We start from the raw sequence: 20,573 nt of genomic DNA, 5'->3' as shown, positions 1-20,573 counted from the left end.
GAAGAAAAAGATAGCAAAGAAGAATGTTCCTCCTCCTCCATCAGTCACTGAGCCACAGAAATAAAAATCTCCGGAATGAGATATTCCTTCGCTGACTCTTGAACCAGCTGCAGATGCAACTACTTCGCCAAGGCCAACTGAATTAGTGCTCGTGGCTTCACCAGTTCATGAAGAAGATCCGGCTCAACCAAATGTTTTGGAAGAAGGTGAAATTGCTTAGTCTGCACACCAGGCTTCTCCAGCCCGTGTTGAACCAAATGATTCGGTTCCTCCCTTTGCTCCTCCAACAACTTTTGAAGCAAATCTTCACTTATCTACTGTGGCCAATAAAGACTCAGTTCCTAACAGAGTGTCTGATCCATCTCCTCTGAGAATTTCACTCGATACTACACGATGAACCTCAGATGTTGATCCCTCTGCAACAAAACCTGCCTCTGCTCATCACCCAGACTTAGTAATTTATGGCGGTGAAGCGATCTCTGTTAAACATGAACTCAAGTACCCTTATCCTTGCGAGCGACTGCCATTGTGTTTCCATCGATGTTGGCATCAAAGGGCCTCTTTGCAATCGGAACACTCATCCGCTTTTCTTTCAAGAGAGTCCATAAAGCAAGCCCCACACATCTGAATCTCCTCGGTTCTAGACCCAGGAATAGGCAATATACTACTCGTGGATTCTTTATGACAACCTCAAGATTTTCCCTCGTGAGTTCCTAGATATTGCTACTATGAAGAACATCTGTTGTTTCAACCAAATACTACAAGACATCGAAGACTTTGGTCTCACAAATGTCTTTGGCTATCAGCAACGGGGAGATTATTCTTCAATTTTATGCAACATTATATATCTCCGGTGATGAATCAGATAGCATAAAGTGGATCATGGAATGGATGACTGAAGGAAAGAGAATAAAATGCTCTGCATGGACTTTGTGCCTCATTTTTCATTTCCCTCGGTTTGAACATGGCAAGACTGAGATTCGGGTTCATAACATTGATGCAATCACCGATGAAGATTTCCGATGCACAATGGATGAAGATAAAATTCGTGACTACAATGGTCCTCCTCTGCTTGAGCACATGAGATTCAACAATCAAACTTTATATCATATTCTCACTTACACCCTCTGTCCACTGGCCGGGATGAATACAGACAACGTAATATCTGATGTTCTTCACAAAACCATCCATGTCATCTCATAAGGTTATATCTTTGATGTCGAAGATATGTTCTTGCGCATACTGATGGATTCAGCTCAGTCACCAAAAACTATCAAGGTATTTGCACCCTAGATTCAGAAAGTGGTTGACTATGCAATGAAAACCGAATATCTTGCCAAAGTCAGCCACAAAAGCTTCATTCCTCCTGTGCGTGATACGTTGAAAGTAATGGGAGATTTTTCTTTGGAGAACGCACCAGTGTCAAGCCCTCCTGATTATCATAACACCTTCAATGGACCAAAGCTACCTAAGCGTGATCGTCTTCCGAACACTCAACCTCCTTCACATCTTGAAGTGAGAATGCACACTCAATAGTTGTTGCTGAAGCATATGGCCGAAGACCGTCAAGAGAAAGAACATCTGGTAGCTGAACTTAATGCACTTCACAACCGAACAAAAGTTATGCACATGATCACAACAGAAAACAAGAAGTGTTTATGGAAATTGCTTCAGAAACTCTTCTCAAAGAAGCAGTTGAGCCACTCCCATCTCAAAGAACTCTATGAGTATATTGATCAAGGGTTTACTACTAAAGATTTTCAAGATCGCCTTACTCCGCCTTTGCTAGCTCGTGAACCAACAACGAATTTACTCCGGATTCAGGTGCACAAAATGCCCGACGAGTCAGAAGCCACTTCGCCCACTAAGAAACTTGCTGAAGAATTTTTTGTCTCACAGGTCCCAACAGGCTGATCCCAATTTGCCTCCGTCCTCTCAGCACCATGCCAGTCTTGAAGAATCTGCTGCTGCTGATGACGTTGAAGATCTACCAGCCACCTCTGAATCAGAAATGTCTTCGGGAAGTTCTTCGGGCGATGCCTCACAGTGAATCAAATTCACATATTTCTCGCACTCATGTTTTTCATCACCTTTTTGACACTAGTTGACAAAAGGGGGAGAATTACATCGAGAGTTTCGATAGATTTTCTCTGTTGGATTTGGTCTCCACGTTTATTTGCTCTGGTTTATGAGTCTTTTGTGGTGTATGTTTCAGAGACTTTTTATGCCTCTTGACGTGCTCTGTTGTAAAACTTTTGATATGATCTATAATTTTAATAACCCCGCCTGCTGCACCATTCTCTCTTGAAGTACTTGTTGTTAAGGTGGAATTATTCTTAGAAGTCATAAATGATTGCACTATATTCTCTATGGATTAATTATCATTAGTGCAAATCATTACCTCGCTTGATTGAAAAATCCTCCTTATAAGTAAATGAATTGCAAGGAGTTTCATTGTATATCAATTGACCATGCATACATCTAGGGGGAGTATGTTTCATCATCGAGTCAAGTAACACAAGTTCACTCTTGTTCAATTTACTTTCACTTATCTATCTTCACTTTGATGATTATCTGTTTTGTCAACAACTGTCCAAAAGGGGGGAGATTGTTGGTGCAATGATAGTCCCCTTATGTTTTGGAGTTTGTTGACATAAACAGTATGGGACTTATGTGTTTGCTAGTGCACACAGAGTAACAGGTCCCTGAAGTATCAAGGAGTTTGATGCAAACGACGAAGATAATCTCCCTCCGTGGCAGCAAAGGTTATTACTGAAGATAAAGCTAACAAGAGTGACCCCTAAAAATTGCTGAAGCTCAAGCAATTGGTTCAGTGTTTGTTCAAAGAATATGACTGCATTAGAGGAAGAATGAAGACGAAGTGAAGACGTAGCATTTGTTTCGACATTCTTCTTCTTTCATTGAGTCATAGGACCACCGTACTATTAAGAGGGATGTAGCGTTCGACGCTTTTGATTCTCTGATGCTAAACCCAAATCCTATGAAAAAGGAGAGAGAAATCTCTTTATGTTCCGAGCAAATACTTGCCAGCAAGAGACTGTGATCCTCTTTGCTGCGAGAGATTTGACTCGGACCGAGGAGTTAGCATTACTTGTTCCTCAAGTAATGTTACCGTTGCTCCAAAAATCAGACCATTGTGAACGTGTCGGTTGGCCATTGACTGGACCTCGTGTCCAAAATGGTCATTTCCCGTCAAGGAAGGCTGCGGCTATAAATAACCACCCCGTGTCGGCTTTGTCCGGTGGCTGCTCCGTTTGATTTTGAGAAGATTGTTAAGCAACCCACTATCTCAAGAGCATCACTAGAAAAGTTTAGTACACTCCGCCTATTACTCTTGAGAGCTGCAAACTCTCTAGACGGTTAGGTGTCAAATTCTTTAGAGACCAAGAGTGATTGTGGTTCTCAAAGAAGAAGTCTATAAAGGTTCGGAGATCGCCTTCAAGTATCTACCATGAGTGATCGGCATGGGTTGACGAATCGACTATCAAGGAGAATAGGGCGAAGAGAGTTTATCTTCCGTGTTAAGTCACAGCCCCTCCAACCAGACGTAGTCCTTGTGCAGAAGGACGAACTGGTCGAACAAATTCCTTGTCGCCATCGAGCATCTTCGGTTATCTCTCTCACTCATGATTACCTTCGATGCACGTCCATTCGTATGATTCTTCGATGCATGTTTTAGTTCTCTTTCGATGCTCTGTTCTAGTTCACTGTAGTTTACTTTTCTTTCATTCCGTTGCTGGGTTCTGAGAGATTTAAGTTTTCCGAAGAAAATTTAAAACTCCCATTCACCCCGCTCTGGTAGACATGCTTCGTTCCTATAGGGTCACAAGGGTCGAAGAAGACAATATTTACCTAGGTTCAGGCCCTCTCGAAGAGGTAATACCCTACGTCTTGCTTTGATTGTATTGATGATTGTGTATTGAGTACAAGCTTGATCTACCTCGAGATTGTAAGTTGTGTCCTAACCCTAGGGCTAGGAGGATGTGATTATGACCGGGTCCCCTCTACAATCTAAACCCCTTGGCTTATATACACGCCAGAGGGGTATCTAGGGTTACATGGTCGGTTGCGGGTCCAAGGATGTGCACAGCGATGACCGAAGATATCCTTGGATTACACATCAAGTCGTCGGCAAAAGCTGTCTTGATCACGTCGAGGTGCGAGGCTTCCGGAGTCCTTATGAGAATGAGGGCCCATAAGCCCGGCCCAAGGACTGTGGGCCAACCAGGTTGGTACCCCTAGTCCAGGACATCGTCAAATTGCTCTTTACTTTCTAGCCGCTTTGCCCTATCCCTATTTTCTTTTAATCGTGTAGCTAGCAAGAACAAGGGGATTGACAAACCCCCTTGCCTTTGTTGGGTGCAAGCAATTAATTTGTTGTGTGCAGGTACTGCTAATGTTGGTGGCTTGGTGCTTTCTACTCGTTCGATAAACCATGGTTCTTAACTAAGGTAAATACTTTATGTTGTTATGCTACATCACCCTTCCTCTTCGAGGAAATCCAACAACTCCAACGAGAGTAGCATCGGCATTTTGCCAAGACCTTCACATGCTGGCGGTTACTAGGTTGTTCCCGATGGCCACGTGGTTGATTCGTCACGGACAACTACATTGTCTCTGACGCACCGCCGGCCGGTGTGCTCCTCCTTCCACTCCATGTGTTCGACGAATTTTGTGCAAGGATTTTTTTTGCTTTCTTCATGGGATGATATTCTTTTGCTTTCTTTGCGAACAATATAATAGATGACAGTTCAAACTATTGCATGCACTGGAAGTGGAAAACTGCCATGTAGCATGGCATGGACAGTTCAAAGGATGCAACAAGGTTGCCACCGTCATTCTTGAGGTCGTGGCTGATCAGGGGCATGGATTTGGCATGCGTACTTTGGGACACATGGTTCTTGCAATGACAACAATGTGCTCCAGAGGTCACCTCTATTTGCCAAGTTAGCCAACAGAGAGTCATCACCGGTGGAGTTCCTAGCCGCATCTACAACAGGGGCTACTACCTTGCGGATGGGATATATCCAAGGTGGTCTACTTTTGTGAAGCCAATTTTAAACTCAAGGTAAGAAATAACTCTACTTTCAGATTGCTCAAGCGGCCGCTAGAAAAGATGTGGAGAGTGCTCTCGGGATTTTACAGGACCGAATTGCTATTGTGCGAGGATTTTGGGACCAAGAGATCCTCTGTTACATCATGACGGCGTGCGTGATCATGCACAACATAATCATTGAAAATAAGCGTGGCGAAGATTAGGACTACACTTTTTTATGAGCTAATGGGGAAACCCGTGCAGCCGCGTAGAAGGGAGGACTGAATCCGATGCTTTGTTGAGACGTACCATGAGATTCGAGATGTCGATACCCACAATTAAAAACAATAAGGTGTGCATCAAGGCCGAACGCTCGCGCTAGCCACGTCGGATAGGAAACGACAAAACACACGCGATGGGATTGGTCAAATCGCTCACACACGCGGGATTGGTCTAAACCTAACGCGGGTCTCCACCAGACTCCACGAGGCCACGACGCCTTCCCTCTTTGCCGCCGCCGCCGCCTCCTCCTCCTCCTCTCTTCCCTCGTTCTCCAGCCGCCGCCACTACCCTCGATCCTTCCTCCTCGGCTCTACCCACCCCATCCTCTGTCCTCTCTCCACTCCTCCTCCTCTCACAGGCCCTGCCGCCGCACATCACTGCTTCCCGTTGACGGTGAAGGCCCTGCAGATCCAGCCAGGAGGAGGCAGGTGACTCGAGCAGGGCTGGTCGCCACCGATGCGCCCACTCCGTCGTCACGGGTTGTCGCCATGCTCCCCTCCTCTACACGTCATCGCCTGAAGGTCACTGTTGCCGCCGCCGATTTACTCCCCATTCCTCTCCACCATCGGTGTCCATTGTGTCCGTCTCCAGGGATCCAACTATGGCCGTCGCTTTGTTTCCTTCCTTTTCTGATCATCTCGTCCACAACGCAGCGGTGGCCGCGGTGCGGACAATCGGCGGAAATAGGTAGGAAAGGCCCGACAGTGGTGCCACGCGGGATGAAGCAACGGCGGCACAGGAGCTTCCCGGCGCAGGTCATCTTCCTCTCCTTTGTCCTCCCCCATTCCCCTCCTAGATACTCGTTGATTAAGAGGTACAAGTGGGTGGCCAGCTGCAATTTCTACATGGAAGACATCTGGTTAAGATTTACCTTGGGTTCTTGATTCCATTTTCTCAATGGTTATTACTTATATGTAATTAGTACGTAGAATAACAATTTTTGTATACCATGTTTGTGGCTGAATGCATCGAGTTGCTGGAATTGTTGTATTAGATCACAGGCATTATTGATTGTCTTACCAATGGTCCAAATAAATACACAACCAGTGAAATTGACTGTGGTTTTGATTTACTTTTCTTACAATAGAGTAAATTTCATTATTTTTTAGTTTGGACATACTTCTATCGGTTTGCTTCTAATTGCAGCTTAATCTGTAACTTGTGTAACTTGTAGGCTTTGCACTACAGAGCAGTTGGTGGTAGGAAGGACATAGTTCGCCAAGAACTTATGGTTAGGTGTACGGCGAGAGGAGGAGGAGGAAGCACTTCTTTGACAAGATCCATAGCTCTCCACCTCTGTATTTCCAATGGTAAGGATAGTAGACAGTGCCAATTTTAGGTGTGGTATACTCAAAATTTCGCTGTATCTTTTTTCTCGAGTATTTGCAACGGTAAGGATAGTGGATAGTGCCAATTTTAGGTTGTGGTATACTCAAGATGAATTGGTTCTCTTGGGAGGAAAATAAGGAAGTCAGAGTTTTGTGTTCTCATTTATAAGCTTGATTTTTTTTCCTAACTCATGATGCAGTGTAGTAATGTTATTCCGGACGCATGCGATTTACAAAATAAATGGAGTAGCAAATATCATATACCTGGTTAAGGGACTAGCTGGTTTCTGATCCACTGCAAATTGAGCATTCTTTTGTGGAGGAATATTACAATGAAAAAGTTGTCATCAGTATATATCTCAGATCGGCGTGTCATGGGAGCGGATACGGCGGCAGACACAAGTAGAGCAAAGCGAAGCCAGCGCGATGGCCAGGCCCTCCAAGCACACAGCCACTGCCTCCTCGCCAAGATACGCTAGCCTGCATCTACAAGGTGAGTCCCCAACTGCAATTTTGTGAGCCCTCAACTCCAATTTGTTTCTAAAGATTTTTGAACAACAACATGACTGTACATCTACTCTAGCAATTTGTTATATTGGTCATATGTGTCCTATGGATGGTTTGGATTCCTATAATTAGGAAGATGTCGTATTTGGCTGTTTTTTTGTGCAATGACCAATTAGTTGTGCCATTTGCTTATCAGATTTTCATGCTGTGGTGTTATTGCAATCCAGGAAAAAAAGGAACTTGCCCGTATGGTGTTCACTAAAAAGAAGAATCTGGTAAAAGGTTGGTCCATGCTTATCTCCACTGATTACATCTTCTTTGTGGTTAACTGTGGTCACAATCATTTATTACCGCTAAAGAAATTATAAGTGAATTGTTTCTTTCTATCTATGTTTGTCTATAGATTGGATGTGGGCTGTACGTGGACATGAACTTGTTCCTGGGATTCAGAAGGGAGGACTTGCCATGGAACTTCGAGAAGACGGAGAACCATGTGCACCTCCATGTCGTGCTTTGGCAGAAGCCGGATGCCGACGAGTCAGAACGCCTGCTGAAGAAGCCACTCTGCTCACCATTGGTATGACAGACTTGTCGGTCCTTAGATCATGTATGTATCATCTGCTTCTATGGAGAGCCTATGGCCTATGTGAATAAATGCTTTGATTGGCATTGTAATATCTTCTGTTTGGATCTGTTTGTTAATAATGATGGCAAGCAAAAAAAGACATTTTAATGGATTCACATGGGTGTGTTATTCTGGAGCAGGTTGATCATGCTGCCCTGTTTGAACTGATATTATTCAGTCTCATCAACTCTGAATATGGTGTATGGTGTACTCACATCCATGCCAACTATTGCCATAGTTGCAGACTTTGACACTTTTGGTGTTGCACCTATATGTAACCCTGAAAAAATATTCCAAGAATCTTCTTTGATATTATTTCTGATATTTTCATAATACATATGTTCTCAGGCGCTTTCCATGGGAAGTCATAGCAATGGAAACGGAGTTGTAGCTCTTCTGAAAATTGCAAGGATCTTTTCACACATCTATTCAAGCCCTAAGACCAGAAGCAAGTTTAATCTTCTCTTTGGATTAACATCTGGCTGACCCTACAATTAAAATGGAACTAGCAAGGTTATCAATTTTTGTTACAGTGGCTTGAAGTTTTGACCAACATGTGTGTGATATTATTGACTATGCAATTTACTTGAATATCATTGGTTCCTGGAGCAATGATCTCTGGATGCATGTATCAAAGCCTCCAGAGAAGCCTTACATCAAGCAAATCTTTGAGGTACAGTAGCCATTTCAATTTTTTTGGTTCATAACTTTGATTACTTGCAATTATAAGTCTTCTATAACTTGAAGTGTGTTTCCTTCAGGATTTTTCGGATGTCTCCAAGGAAATGGGCATTTCAGTCGCACAAGAAGATTAATGTGTCAAATTCTAGAGTATGTTCTTGCCTTTTGAAGGATTGTATACCATCATTAGGTTTGAATCCGATTAGGATTTCAGATAATCCGTCCTACATGGACCTACTGTTAGTAGTAGCACAATGGCATTATCATATCATGTGCCGCCCAGCGTGACAAACTAGCGGAGCGGTTCCCAGCCGAGCACGAAAAATAATAAACTTACACCAATCCTCGGTTTTCATGCTACAGAATTTGTGTGCTCATATAGTTGTATCTACGAAATCGCAGACTGCATGCTGAACAAGCTTCAGATTGAGGAGAGCTTGGTCCCCAAGATGTGCCTAAATTTGTACAGGGAATAAGGAACTACAATGGCCGGTCTGAAGGTATATATGTCCCACAACGCTTAGATTAACAAGTTTCTGTTAGTTTCATAGTATTTCAACTACATGTTCTGTTTCTAACTTTTTTTCATAATCCTGTTGATGTGCCAGCTTATGGGCTATGATTTCGACTACGAGGAATTCCACGCCAGCATGCACGGTAAATTGCCATATGAGAAGTTGAAGCCGGACCCTGTCCTGAGGAACCTACTGCTTTCGATGCCTCAAAATCCCTCTGATGTTTCTTGCTACATCACATCAGCAAGGGGTCTGTGACAGTTAAATGCTTCAGCAGTTACAGCTTGTCGTTGCACCGTAGATATTCACCAACTCTGATGAGGGTCACGCAGCCGCCCTCCTCTTGGTTAACTCTGACATTCATTGTGCCATTTATATCAAAATATTGCATGAGTTTTTGTTGGTTGTTCAGGGACTAAGCTTATCTCGGTTACTGTGAATTTTAATTGTACTCTGGGTCAAGTGATTTTTTGATATGGTAACTAATTTCTTGTTCTTTTTGCCAAATTCTAATTTAAAAACAAAACAGTAAGAAATCATGCATGATGTTTCAAGTAAAGTAAACAAATAAATGCAGCCTCGACTGCTGATCTACTCCCTCCGTTCCAAATTACTCATCGCAAAAATGGATGTATCTAGAACTAAAATACATCTAGATACATCCATTTCTGTGATGAGTAATTCGGAATGGAGGGAGTATGAAATAGATGCCACCAGGAAGGTGATGCCTTCAATTCATCATGTTCTTTGCCTGCCTAATTTTCCTCTCATCCTCTTTTGTTGTATTCACAGTGTTTGTTTTTTTCTGGACAAAGGTTGTGCATCTTTGCAGGAGGATTATCAGGCCTGAGTGACATTTTTGAAAAAAAAATCGTTCAAAGCTTGGTGTTCATTGCTGTTATTGTTCCTAATTTGAAGGGGACTGAGATATCTACCTAGGAAATTCAAGTTGTGTTATCTTCAAATGATCGGACATCTGAAATAAATTAGATATTAGTAAGTCTATTACTAAGACAAAGACATTGTGTTATTTTTCATAATTTTTCTGAATTGTCTTGGAGAAGCAGGTAGGCAATACTGATGAAGCCCAGTCGTATGAGCCGAGGGCTCAGACCGTCTCGCCGCACTGGATCTGATCTTACATGCCAAGCACTTGAGCAGAGGCTGATCATTTAGTGTTGTGACAGTAATAAGAGTTGTCCGGATTTCTTCTTTCCTGTACTATAAATACAAGAGACATATGTGCTACACTACTTTTGGACAAACTGTAATGGGTGGTCCTCGTTACATGTACAACCAGTATAATGGATCTGAGCTCATAATTTCTCGGCTGCTTTTGTGTTTATATACATGCTTGCTTTTCAAACAAATATAATCCGCACACCAGTACAATCACTTTGATGGACATCAACTCGTATAATCTTAGTATTTCTGGGCTTATCCATCTGACTTGCTGATACATACAAATAACATCAGCTCATGGACATTGCATCGCCTCTAGATGCACCATCGAAGACACTGCAGCCCCTGTGTCAGTATAATCTAATATAATGTAACACTAAGTACTCCTAATTATGCTCTATCCTGTGATAACCTATGGTTTGCTTTTGGGCCCTCTTATCACATGCTTTTCAAGACGCTAAACCTATGTTGCTGCTTATGTTAAATGCACTATTCTCAGTCAGATATTTCATGTTTAGATCTATAATAGGCTTTCTCTGTATATATATTTCTATTTCTGCTGCTAAGTTTCTTAATTAAAGCAATTATCCCAAACGCTAATTAGAATAGAAATAGAAGTTAAAGGGGCGACTACAACTAGGCACCGCCCAGCTCTCCCTCAAGAGGCGCGCCACGGGCGCGCCCCAACACCTAGTGATCTTTAAAAGGACGCCATGGAGGAATGGTGGAAGTGACATGGGGAACAACATCCCTAATTTCATCTTCTCGTGTGATGTGTGATGAAAAATTTGTGTAATAATTTGAATAATGTATGTGATGTGTGATGAACAATTTGTTTGTAGTGTTTATGATTTATTTGAGAAGATGAGTTTGATACGAATATGTTCAATATGTATGCAATTATCGTGCTCAATATACATCATTTGTTGGAGCAAATGGTGTCTATTTTATATCATCGGTTAAAGTAACATGTTAGATGATGTTTTTTTAGGGGCATGCTCAAACTGATGTATAATGCACTTTTTGATGATGTAAAACTATGTTTTATGTGCCTTTTTATGTACTTTTTTTATTTTGAGGAGGTAAGAGTTGGGCTGTAGCACCACGGCGAGGTGGTTACCGCCAATCGGCGCCAGAATGGGCTTTCCTGGGCCAAGCGCGCCGTTGCGCGGTCGTAAGAATATATACCGAACAAAAAAGAAAAACAAATCCATCGTCGCTCTGAAAGAGATAAAACAAGCAAACCCTAGCTTGTCGGGAGATTCACTTCACCAATTCACCTTCGCCGCCGCTGCTGCCCGACCCGCCATGGCTTCCACCAGCACCACCTTACCTGATTGGTTGATGTTCGACCGCTTCGTGTTCTGGAGCGAGAACTTCACCTTCCCCAAGGACGCCGATTCAACCCTGGCCACCGGCACCAACTCCATGGATAAAAAGTTCCAGATCTGCTTCAAACTCGTTGAGCCGCCGGAGGTGTCCCGCCTTTATCTGCAGATGGATGAAGGCTTGTCGCAGTCCCATAGCTTCGACATCGTCGCCGCCCACCGCGCCGCGGTGCTCCTCCAGATGAGTTATCCTATCCTTGTGCCAGGCTACGAGAACATCATCCCGATGATCGACTACTTCCTCTACTATACCGCCGGTGGTGGCTCTCCGCCGTCTCTACAGCGGCTACCCCCTCTTGACGGGACCATTGCCCAGGTCCAGGACCAAATCAAGGCCAGTGCTGACGTCATGACGAATCAGTTTTTGCGCAGGCTGAAGTGCCTTGACCTAGGCGTCCTGTGCCGCGGAGAGGATGAGGTCGCCGTCGCACAGCTCGAGATCACCGAGTCCGGGGCGCCACCTAAACTCCAGGTCCTGTGCCCGTCTATCTCTCGCAGTTGGGAGGTCAAGCATCCGCCCATCGTACCCTGCGACGATGTGAAGGAATTTGATTTGGAGGAGGTCTTTAAGAACTTTGATTGTGACGTCCGGGTAATTAAGCTACAGTGAACCTCTGCTAATGATGCCACGTCACCTCGATTACTGTTCCTAATCTCGTGTTAGTTCGAAAACGATTCAAATTCAAATTTGAAATCAAGGCAAACAACAAAAGTTTTCCAAAAATAAAACTAAAATGTTCTAAATGTGTCGAATAAATCATAGGTAAATGGGGTGGTGAAACCAAACTTTTATGAAATGCTTAACTACACCATAATGATTTAAATAGTAGCAAAACTAATTATTTAAATGCCTTCACTAATTAATAAAATGTCAAACTAAGTTATTTGGGGTCTAGACTTTTGTGACTATGGACTAGGTTGTAATACTAATTTAGATACTAAGTGTATGTTTTACTAAAATAAAATGCAAATACAATAAAGCAGGAAAGAATAAATAAAAGGAAAAGAAAATACAAAAGAGAAAAACTAAACTAACAAAAAACAGAAAGCCCCCCCCCCCACGCTGGGCCAACCGGCCGGCCCAGCCGGCCCTCCTCTCTGGCCTACAAGGCCACCCCCCCCCCCGAACCCTAACCCCCACCCGATCCCCACTCTCCCCCACTCGTCCCACCCCCGCGCGTCTCCCTCGCCCCTCCCCGATCTGGATCGGGGGAGACGGCGCCTCGACCCCGCCGCCTCATCCCTGCGCCCCGTCACCGGCCGGTGCCGCCCGTCTCCGCCGGCGCCTCCTCATCGCCTCCCCACACCGCCTCCTCAACCCGCCCCCCCCGACCGGCCTCCTGGCGCCTCTGCTTCCTCCCGGCGCCGCCCCGCCATCGCCGCCTCGACCCCGACCTCGTCGCCCGAAGCCGCCCCGGACGCCGCCGGACTTCGCCGTCGCGCAGCACGTCGTCCCCGTCCTCCTCCTCGTCACCCGCTGCCTAGCCCCTACACCGTACGGTGAGGCCCTCGGCCTCCTCTTCTCCTCTCCGCTGCTCGCTGATGCCTGCGACCACCGCATCGAACGGATCCGGCCGCGCTCACCCTCGCCCGTGGCCGCATCTCGCACCTCGTTCCCGACCGGCCAGTGCGTGTCCATGGTCCCGCGATCGCCTGCTCGCTGCAGCTCGTCGCCCGCCCCTGCTCCTCTGTCCGCCGCGGCCCGCTGTTGCTTCGTCGCGTCCGCCGTTCCCCGCACGGGCCACAGCCCCCTGCTGCCCGGCCCCGCTGCTCGCCGGAGCTGGCCGCCCCTTTCCCCCCTACCTCGCCAGATTCTGGCGCCCCGCCTCGCCCCTGGTGGCCTCGCGTGCGGGTGTCCCTGCGCCCGCACCGCCCGATCGGGCGCACCCGATCCGCTAAGGCCCAGTGGCCCTATGACAATGGGGCCCACGCCCAGAACGTATTTAAAAAAAAGAAAGAAAAATAAAAAATGAAAATAATTAATTAAAGAAATAATTAACTTAATTAATTTTGATTAATTAAACTAATTAAATAACTAAGCTAACTAAACTGTTAGTCAATTAATTAATTACTCAATGACAGTGGCCCCCTCCTAATTAATACTAATTAGGTTAAATTAGATGACTAATTCAAAATGTGTCACTGACCAGTGGGTCCCACTGGTCAGGTTGACCAGTCAACCCTGTTGACTGCTGACGTCAGCATGACATCATGCTGATGTCATAATTCCATTTTCCGAATTAATTAAATAATTAAATAAAGTCCAGAAATTAATAAAATCTTTAGAAAATCATATCTTTTAATCCGTAACTCGGATTAAAATATTTTCAACATGAAAGTTGCTCAGAACGACGAGACGATTCCGGATACGCAACCCGTTCGTCCGCCACACCCCCCTAACCTATCGAACTCGCAACTTTCCCCCCCTCCGGCTCCTCTGCCCGAAAACACGGAACCCCGGGATTACTTCCCGGATGCTTCCCCCCTTCACCGGTATCACCTCCTACCGCGTAGAACACGTCTAGCTCTGCCTGTTATCCTGTTATGCACTTGCTTGCTATGTATTTACTGTTTCTCCCCCCTCTTCTCTCCGGTAGACTACGAGACCGACGCTGCTGTAACCAGTTCGACTACGGAGTTGACGACTCCTCTCTCTTGCCAGAGCAACCAGGCAAGCCCCCCCTTTGATCACCAGATATCGCCTACTCTTCTCTATACTGCTTGCATTAGAGTAGTGTAGCATGTTACTGCTTTCCGTTAATCCTATTCTGATGCATAGCCTGACATTGTTGCTACATCTGTTGATACCTTACCTGCAATCCTAAATGCTTAGTATAGGATGCTAGTTTATCATCATTGGCCCTACATTCTTGTCAGTCTGCCTTGCTATACTATCGGGCCGTGATCACTTGGGAGGTGATCACGGGTATATACTATACATACATACATACTATACAGATGGTGACTAAAGTCGGGTCAGCTCATTGAGTACCCGCAAGTGATTCTGACGAGGGGGCTGAAAGGACAGGTGGCTCCATCCCGGTAGAGGTGGGCCTGGGTTCCCGACGGCCCTCGACTGTTACTTTGTGGCGGAGCGACAGGGCAGGTTGAGACCACCTAGGAGACAGGTGGGCCTGGCCCTGTTCGGCGTTCGCGGATACTTAACACGCTTAACGAGATCTTGGTATTTGATCTGAGTCGGCTACGAGCCTATACGCACTAACCATCTACGTGGGAGTAGTTATGGGTATCCCGACGTCGTGGTATCAGCCGAAGCACTTCAGACGTCAGCGACGGAGCGGCGCGCGCCGGATTGGAACGTAAGCCTGCTCTTGTATTAAGGGGCTAGTTCTGCTTTCGGCCGCCCACGCAACGTGCAGGTGTGCTATGGGCGATGGGCCCAGACCCCTGTGCGCTTAGGTTTAGACCGGCGTGCTGGCCTCTCTGTTTTGCCTAGGTGGGGCTGCGACGTGTTGATCTTCCGAGGCCGGGCATGACCCAGGAAAGTGTGTCCGGCCAAATGGGATCGAGCGTGTTGGGTTATGTGGTGCACCCCTGCAGGGAAGTTAATCTATTCGAATAGCCGTGATCTTCGGTAACAGGACGACTTGGAGTTGTACCTTGACCTTATGACAACTAGAACCGGATACTTAATAAAACACACCCTTCCAAGTGCCAGATACAACCGGTGGTCGCTCTACCTCAGGGATACGAGGAGAGGATCGCCGGGTAGGATTATGCTATGCGATGCTACTTGGAGTTGCTACTTGGAGATGCTACTTGGAGGACTTCAATCTACTCTCTACTACATGCTGCAAGACGGAGGCTGCCAGAAGCGTAGTCTTCGACAGGATTAGCTATCCCCCTTTTATTCTGGCATTCTGCAGTTCAGTCCACTGATATGGCCTCCTTACACATATATCCATGCATATGTAGTGTAGTTCCTTGCTTGCGAGTACTTTGGATGAGTACTCACGGTTGCTTTTCTCCCTCCTTTCCCCCTTTCCCTTCTACCTGGTTGTCGCAACCAGATGCTGGAGTCCAGGAGTCAGACTCCACCGTCGACGACGACCCCTACTACACCGGAGGTGCCTACTACTACGTGCTGCCCGCTGACGACGACCTGGAGTAGTTTAGGAGGATCCCAGGCAGGAGGCCTGCGCCTCTTTCGATTTGTATCCCAGTTTGTGCTAGCCTGCTTAAGGCAAACTTGTTTAACTTATGTCTGTACTCAGATATTGTTGCTTCCGCTGACTCGTCTATGATCGAGCACTTGTATTCGAGCCCTCGAGGCCCCTGGCTTGTATTATGATGCTTGTATGACTTATTTATGTTTTAGAGTTGTGTTGTGATATCTTCCCGTGAGTCCCTGATCTTGATCGTACACGTTTGCGTGCATGATTAGTGTACGATTGGATCGGGGGCGTCACAAGTTGGTATCAGAGCCGACTGCCTGTAGGAATCCCCCTTCCAACTCCTTGGCCGAAGTCGAGTCTAGACTTTACAAAACTTTTACTAACATGGCTGTGCGGCCCATGGGCCCACGTCGCCATTGGGTGGTAGTAGGATCTTTTACTCCTCGACCTTTACTCTGGGACTCTGAACTCTCTTCTACTCGGGTTAAACGATTTCTACTAAAATCTGACTTTAGGTTCTCGAAAATACTTTCTCCCGGAGAGCCCTTTCAGTCCAGGTGATCACCGACTGCACCAGAAGATTTCGAAGTTACTCGCCGAAACTCTTTTGAGACTTTGTGTCCGTTGCTTTTGCAATTCCCTACCATCGAAATATCCCTATGGATAAATACATACACTTGACGTTCTTACTTTTATTCCCAGTTGATCTTGTTATTACAAGATACCCCGAAATTCTCTCTATTGATCCGAGAATATCTTGTGCCTACTGTCTTGCAATTCCTTGTCACCTGAATACCCCTATGGATAATTCTCGCACTTGTCGAGTATCCGCTTATCCCCAGTTGTTCATGTGTTTCACAAAAGTCTTCAAAATAATATTCGATCTTCCGAAAATCCTCTAGAGCCTTTGGCTCTTGAAATTCTTGCTTGCTTGCATTATGGTTAATCCCATAAGTCTCGTAGTCTTAATGACATTCCTTGTCATTATCATTTTGAGTCCGTTGACTCAATATGTTTGCGAATACACGCAATCATCATTGATCCTTATAAATTAATTTTCCGGCTGAGCTGCCATCCTTTTAACTGGAATTGGTTCTCGACCAATCCAATTGTCTTTGATTGTACCCTAAGACTATTCAACTTATCCACCCCTAATCAGAGCATTGCTTCTGATCCCTTGATTTGGAAATCATAATTCCTTTGCATTTGACAATTGAGTTAGTCAGTTGTTTCTATAATTTGCTTCCTCTGATTGGGTATTGATACTCACGTCAGCTCCATTGTGGATCACCATATCCACTGTTGGATTATTATCCGACAATGTCCTTAATTAATCACCTTGTGAGTTCTTTCTCCGATACATAATGCCTTTGGTAAATTGTATCCTCTCCTTTTGCCAACCATGCTCTGCCTTTGAGCTGGTGATATCTACTCTTGAAGATTGTGGTATATGTTTCCACGATACCCTAACGGGTTGATCCGATGCCTTCCTTTATATGTGTGAACTCGGAAGTTTTCACGAGTCATACTCATCTGGTATTTCACCAGGTAAAACTTTCAACACTAATGCCTTTATCAAAGCGAATAGTGAATGGAAGGTTATACATTGAAGAAGTGGGAGTCGACCTTGAACCTTGCGTTCATGCCCAGGGACACGATGTATAACTTATCATGGAAGCTGCTCGTAAAAATAATTATTCCTTTGGTATAAGTTCATCTTATATCTGGGATCTGGCCTTTTGCAATCGTGGTTCCGACCATGTTCTCCTTTAAATAACATTTCTCGTGCAAGTTTAAGCACTTGTCTTCTACGGGGTAATACCCCAGTCCAACCTCTACTTTGATTTGCCGTCGAGTATTACCCCCTGGTATCTCAAGATTATCACGGAACTGCATAACTTCTTATGAGTTCTTCATCAAGTGCTACATTTTCATTGATTCCAATTTTTCATGGGCTCTAAGTTATTAAACACTCAAAGACACCGATAACTGAACCGAGTCCACACTACGGTTCAACAACTCTTAGTAATCTTCTTTAAGTACGAGTTTGAACTCAATCACGTCATTCCGAGCCTACTCGACTATATCATTATCGTGCCAAATTTTAACTGTGCTACCTGGTCCTTCTTTCCGGAGCACAATTTCGATGATGGGCTAAGCTTACGTCGATCTTCCTTGTCTTATCGTCTCACCTCAAACAACAAACTTGATTTCAAGTTTGTGACGTACCCATGGTTTCAATAACCTTTCGCTTCATCATTCGTTTGACTTGATGTCATCGCCGACCGATTACATCTCCATGAAACCTCTCGACAGAAATTGTCATGATCATCGTCAACATTTCGAGCTCCTTAAGGATATCAATTGAATTCCTGATGAGAAATACCATCCTTGCCCTTGATGATTTGTGTTATCATCGACCACTCGATTGCCTTCCCTTCAACACAAACTTGTTTGTGTTTTGTGTTATACCTTGAGATCCTTGCTATCCAGCATTTGTTCTCCTTTACCTTGGAGTATTGCCATCTTTTATGTCAGGAATGTTGTGAGAATTTCACCACCTCTTAAGAATTCTTGGTATCGTGATACTTCTCACCATCACCATTCTTTCTTGGTCCTCGTGTTGATTCCAACCGGGGTACCAACAAGTGAATGGTGTTGTTTGGATTCTGCACTTCTAGCAACCCTATTGCTTTGAAGTTAATGGTCGGTCGTTCGTTCTTACACTATTGATTATTGAATCACCATTCTAACATTGGTCGTGCAACCCAACCCATATTTTGGGCGCACCTTTCAACCAATGTTTAATTGTGTATGTTTTCCGTGAGCATACTTCCTTATATCATTTGATCTGACAAATGTTATCTCCTTGTTCACTTAATTGTGGAAATCCATCTTTTGGAAATCTCGATGAATTGCCGTTGAGTTCACCAGACACCTCTTTGTCCTCTCCTTGGATTAATGATGAACTCTTGTTAACGGAAGTCACTTCATAGTTCATTTCCCGAGAACCTTACATTGTCATCTCGTCAATTGTGTTGCACCTTTTCTTCTCAGGCTTACTAAGTCGGAGGTATCCTGGCACTAATCAGATCTGAATCTAGGTCAGATATGATGGTTGGAACATATTTCCAAGAGTTACAACAATGGTCCTTATGTGACCCGGTAAGGTGATGTCATGCCTAGCACACCTGGCCGAAGGGCCTATTGTTATAGTTTCCTTTTTTTTAACAAGGTTAACCAATTTCCATGAGGAACTTGAATGCCTTGTTTAATAAGTTATCCTGATGGATCCTTTGTGTATCCAAATGTCCGACCTTGCTTTAAGACCATGTCAATGCTATATCGAAGCATGTCAATGGTACTCCGATTTGCAACAGGAACATTTGAAGCACGATGCTAGATTTATTTATCATTTATCCTAACACCGTTGTATGGGTAATATCATGAGATTCTCCCCCCCCTTAACTAAATGGTTTTCTACTTTATATCCTGTCATGGATATCTTGCTCTGCTTGTCCTTGGGAAGGATATACCCTTGAAATATGTGTTTAAACATATTTTCCTTTCCATTGTTCTGTTTAATCTGATGATCATATTTTTCTTCCATTGGTTTGTTTAAACCTTTTCTATGATCTATACGATATAAGCAGTAATAATCCACTGCTTGTGCAAACACCTCGATGTACAACTTTGTCAGTAAGACCCTGTTTCTAGTGTTGATGACATTTCGATAGCCACCGACGGACGGGAACTTTGCCTATTGGTCCGCCTCGTCCAACGAGCAGGAAAATGGTTCTCTTCGTCCCTCGCCCTTGGTATCGACGTTGTTGCCGACTTAATCGACAGGCTACCCCCCCTGACATGCCTTGCTTGCATGATCACACAAGACGTCTCCGCCCTTCCTACTTCTAACCCACATGGTGGGCCCATAACCCACAGGTCCACTGGATCGAAACCTGACTCTCCCGTACAACCCTGTTTCTAGTGGTTATTCCCCACGCTTGGCTTCGTATTTAATTCATGGGCCACCTTCCTAGTGCTCTATTATGGTATCAGACGCAATACTTACTATCGCTACTTTGAACCCCTTTCTCACTCTGGTTCGGACTTCGAGCAACCACCTATCCGCTTGGAACCTCTTATTGTACCTTCGTACCTTACTCTCGATGTATTTTATATGTTCAACTCAAGAGATAATCTTATGCTCATTCATTGGTTAACCCCAGATTGTTTCCCTCATAAGCATTATGTCGTAGCCGAGCTGCCCCTTACCTATTCGTAAGTACGTTGGAGTTCCCGAAGAAAAGGATGACTTCACCATGATGACCTGAAGCAGAGTAATGAAGACGTCAATGTAAGGGATCAACCTCTTCGAAAGAGCAACCAAGACCGAGAAGACTCGTTAGGTTTTTCGCTACCAACACCTTCGCCCCTTACTCCACCGCTTAAATCTCGGGACGAGATTTCTTGTAGTGGAGGAGAATTGTGATGCCCGGGTAATTAAGCTACAGTGAACCTCTGCTAATGATGCCACGTCACCTCGATTACTGTTCCTAATCTCGTGTTAGTTCGAAAACGATTCAAATTCAAATTTGAAATCAAGGCAAACAACAAAAGTTTTCCAAAAATAAAACTAAAATGTTCTAAATGTGTCGAATAAATCATAGGTAAATGGGGTGGTGAAACCAAACTTTTATGAAATGCTTAACTACACCATAATGATTTAAATAGTAGCAAAACTAATTATTTAAATGCCTTCACTAATTAATAAAATGTCAAACTAAGTTATTTGGGGTCTAGACTTTTGTGACTATGGACTAGGTTGTAATACTAATTTAGATACTAAGTGTATGTTTTACTAAAATAAAAT

At 44.5% G+C, this 20,573-nt stretch overlaps 1 protein-coding gene across 12 annotated transcripts; it reads left to right on the top strand.

The window, feature by feature from the left end:
• Positions 1–5,504: 5,504 nt before the first annotated feature.
• On the top strand, positions 5,505–10,326 carry LOC123123084 (uncharacterized). 12 transcript variants are annotated; one of them, XR_006460518.1, is made up of 10 exons: positions 5,508–6,093; positions 6,513–6,648; positions 7,018–7,159; positions 7,401–7,455; positions 7,577–7,750; positions 8,147–8,471; positions 8,560–8,629; positions 8,882–8,979; positions 9,088–9,990; positions 10,062–10,326. XR_006460518.1 is itself a non-coding variant. In XM_044543525.1 (3 exons), the coding sequence occupies exons 1-3, from the start codon at positions 5,827–5,829 to the stop codon at positions 7,143–7,145; spliced, it is 519 nt and encodes a 172-aa protein (XP_044399460.1). In that variant the 5' UTR covers positions 5,505–5,826; the 3' UTR covers positions 7,146–7,160. The 12 variants fall into 12 exon arrangements, 3 of the variants coding, with proteins under 3 accessions (XP_044399460.1, XP_044399470.1, XP_044399451.1); XR_006460520.1 differs by lacking the exon at positions 10,062–10,326 and having other exon boundaries at positions 5,511–5,859; positions 5,992–6,093; positions 7,030–7,159; positions 9,088–9,476; XR_006460516.1 differs by lacking the exon at positions 10,062–10,326 and having other exon boundaries at positions 5,512–5,859; positions 5,992–6,093; positions 9,088–9,476.
• Positions 10,327–20,573: the final 10,247 nt, after the last annotated feature.

Source organism: Triticum aestivum, chromosome 1B, assembly GCF_018294505.1.
Source record: "Triticum aestivum cultivar Chinese Spring chromosome 1B, IWGSC CS RefSeq v2.1, whole genome shotgun sequence".
NCBI classification, from domain to species: Eukaryota; Viridiplantae; Streptophyta; class Magnoliopsida; order Poales; family Poaceae; genus Triticum; species Triticum aestivum.
Note: the sequence above shows the minus strand (reverse complement) of the source record. Positions and strands in the feature narration are given on the sequence as shown.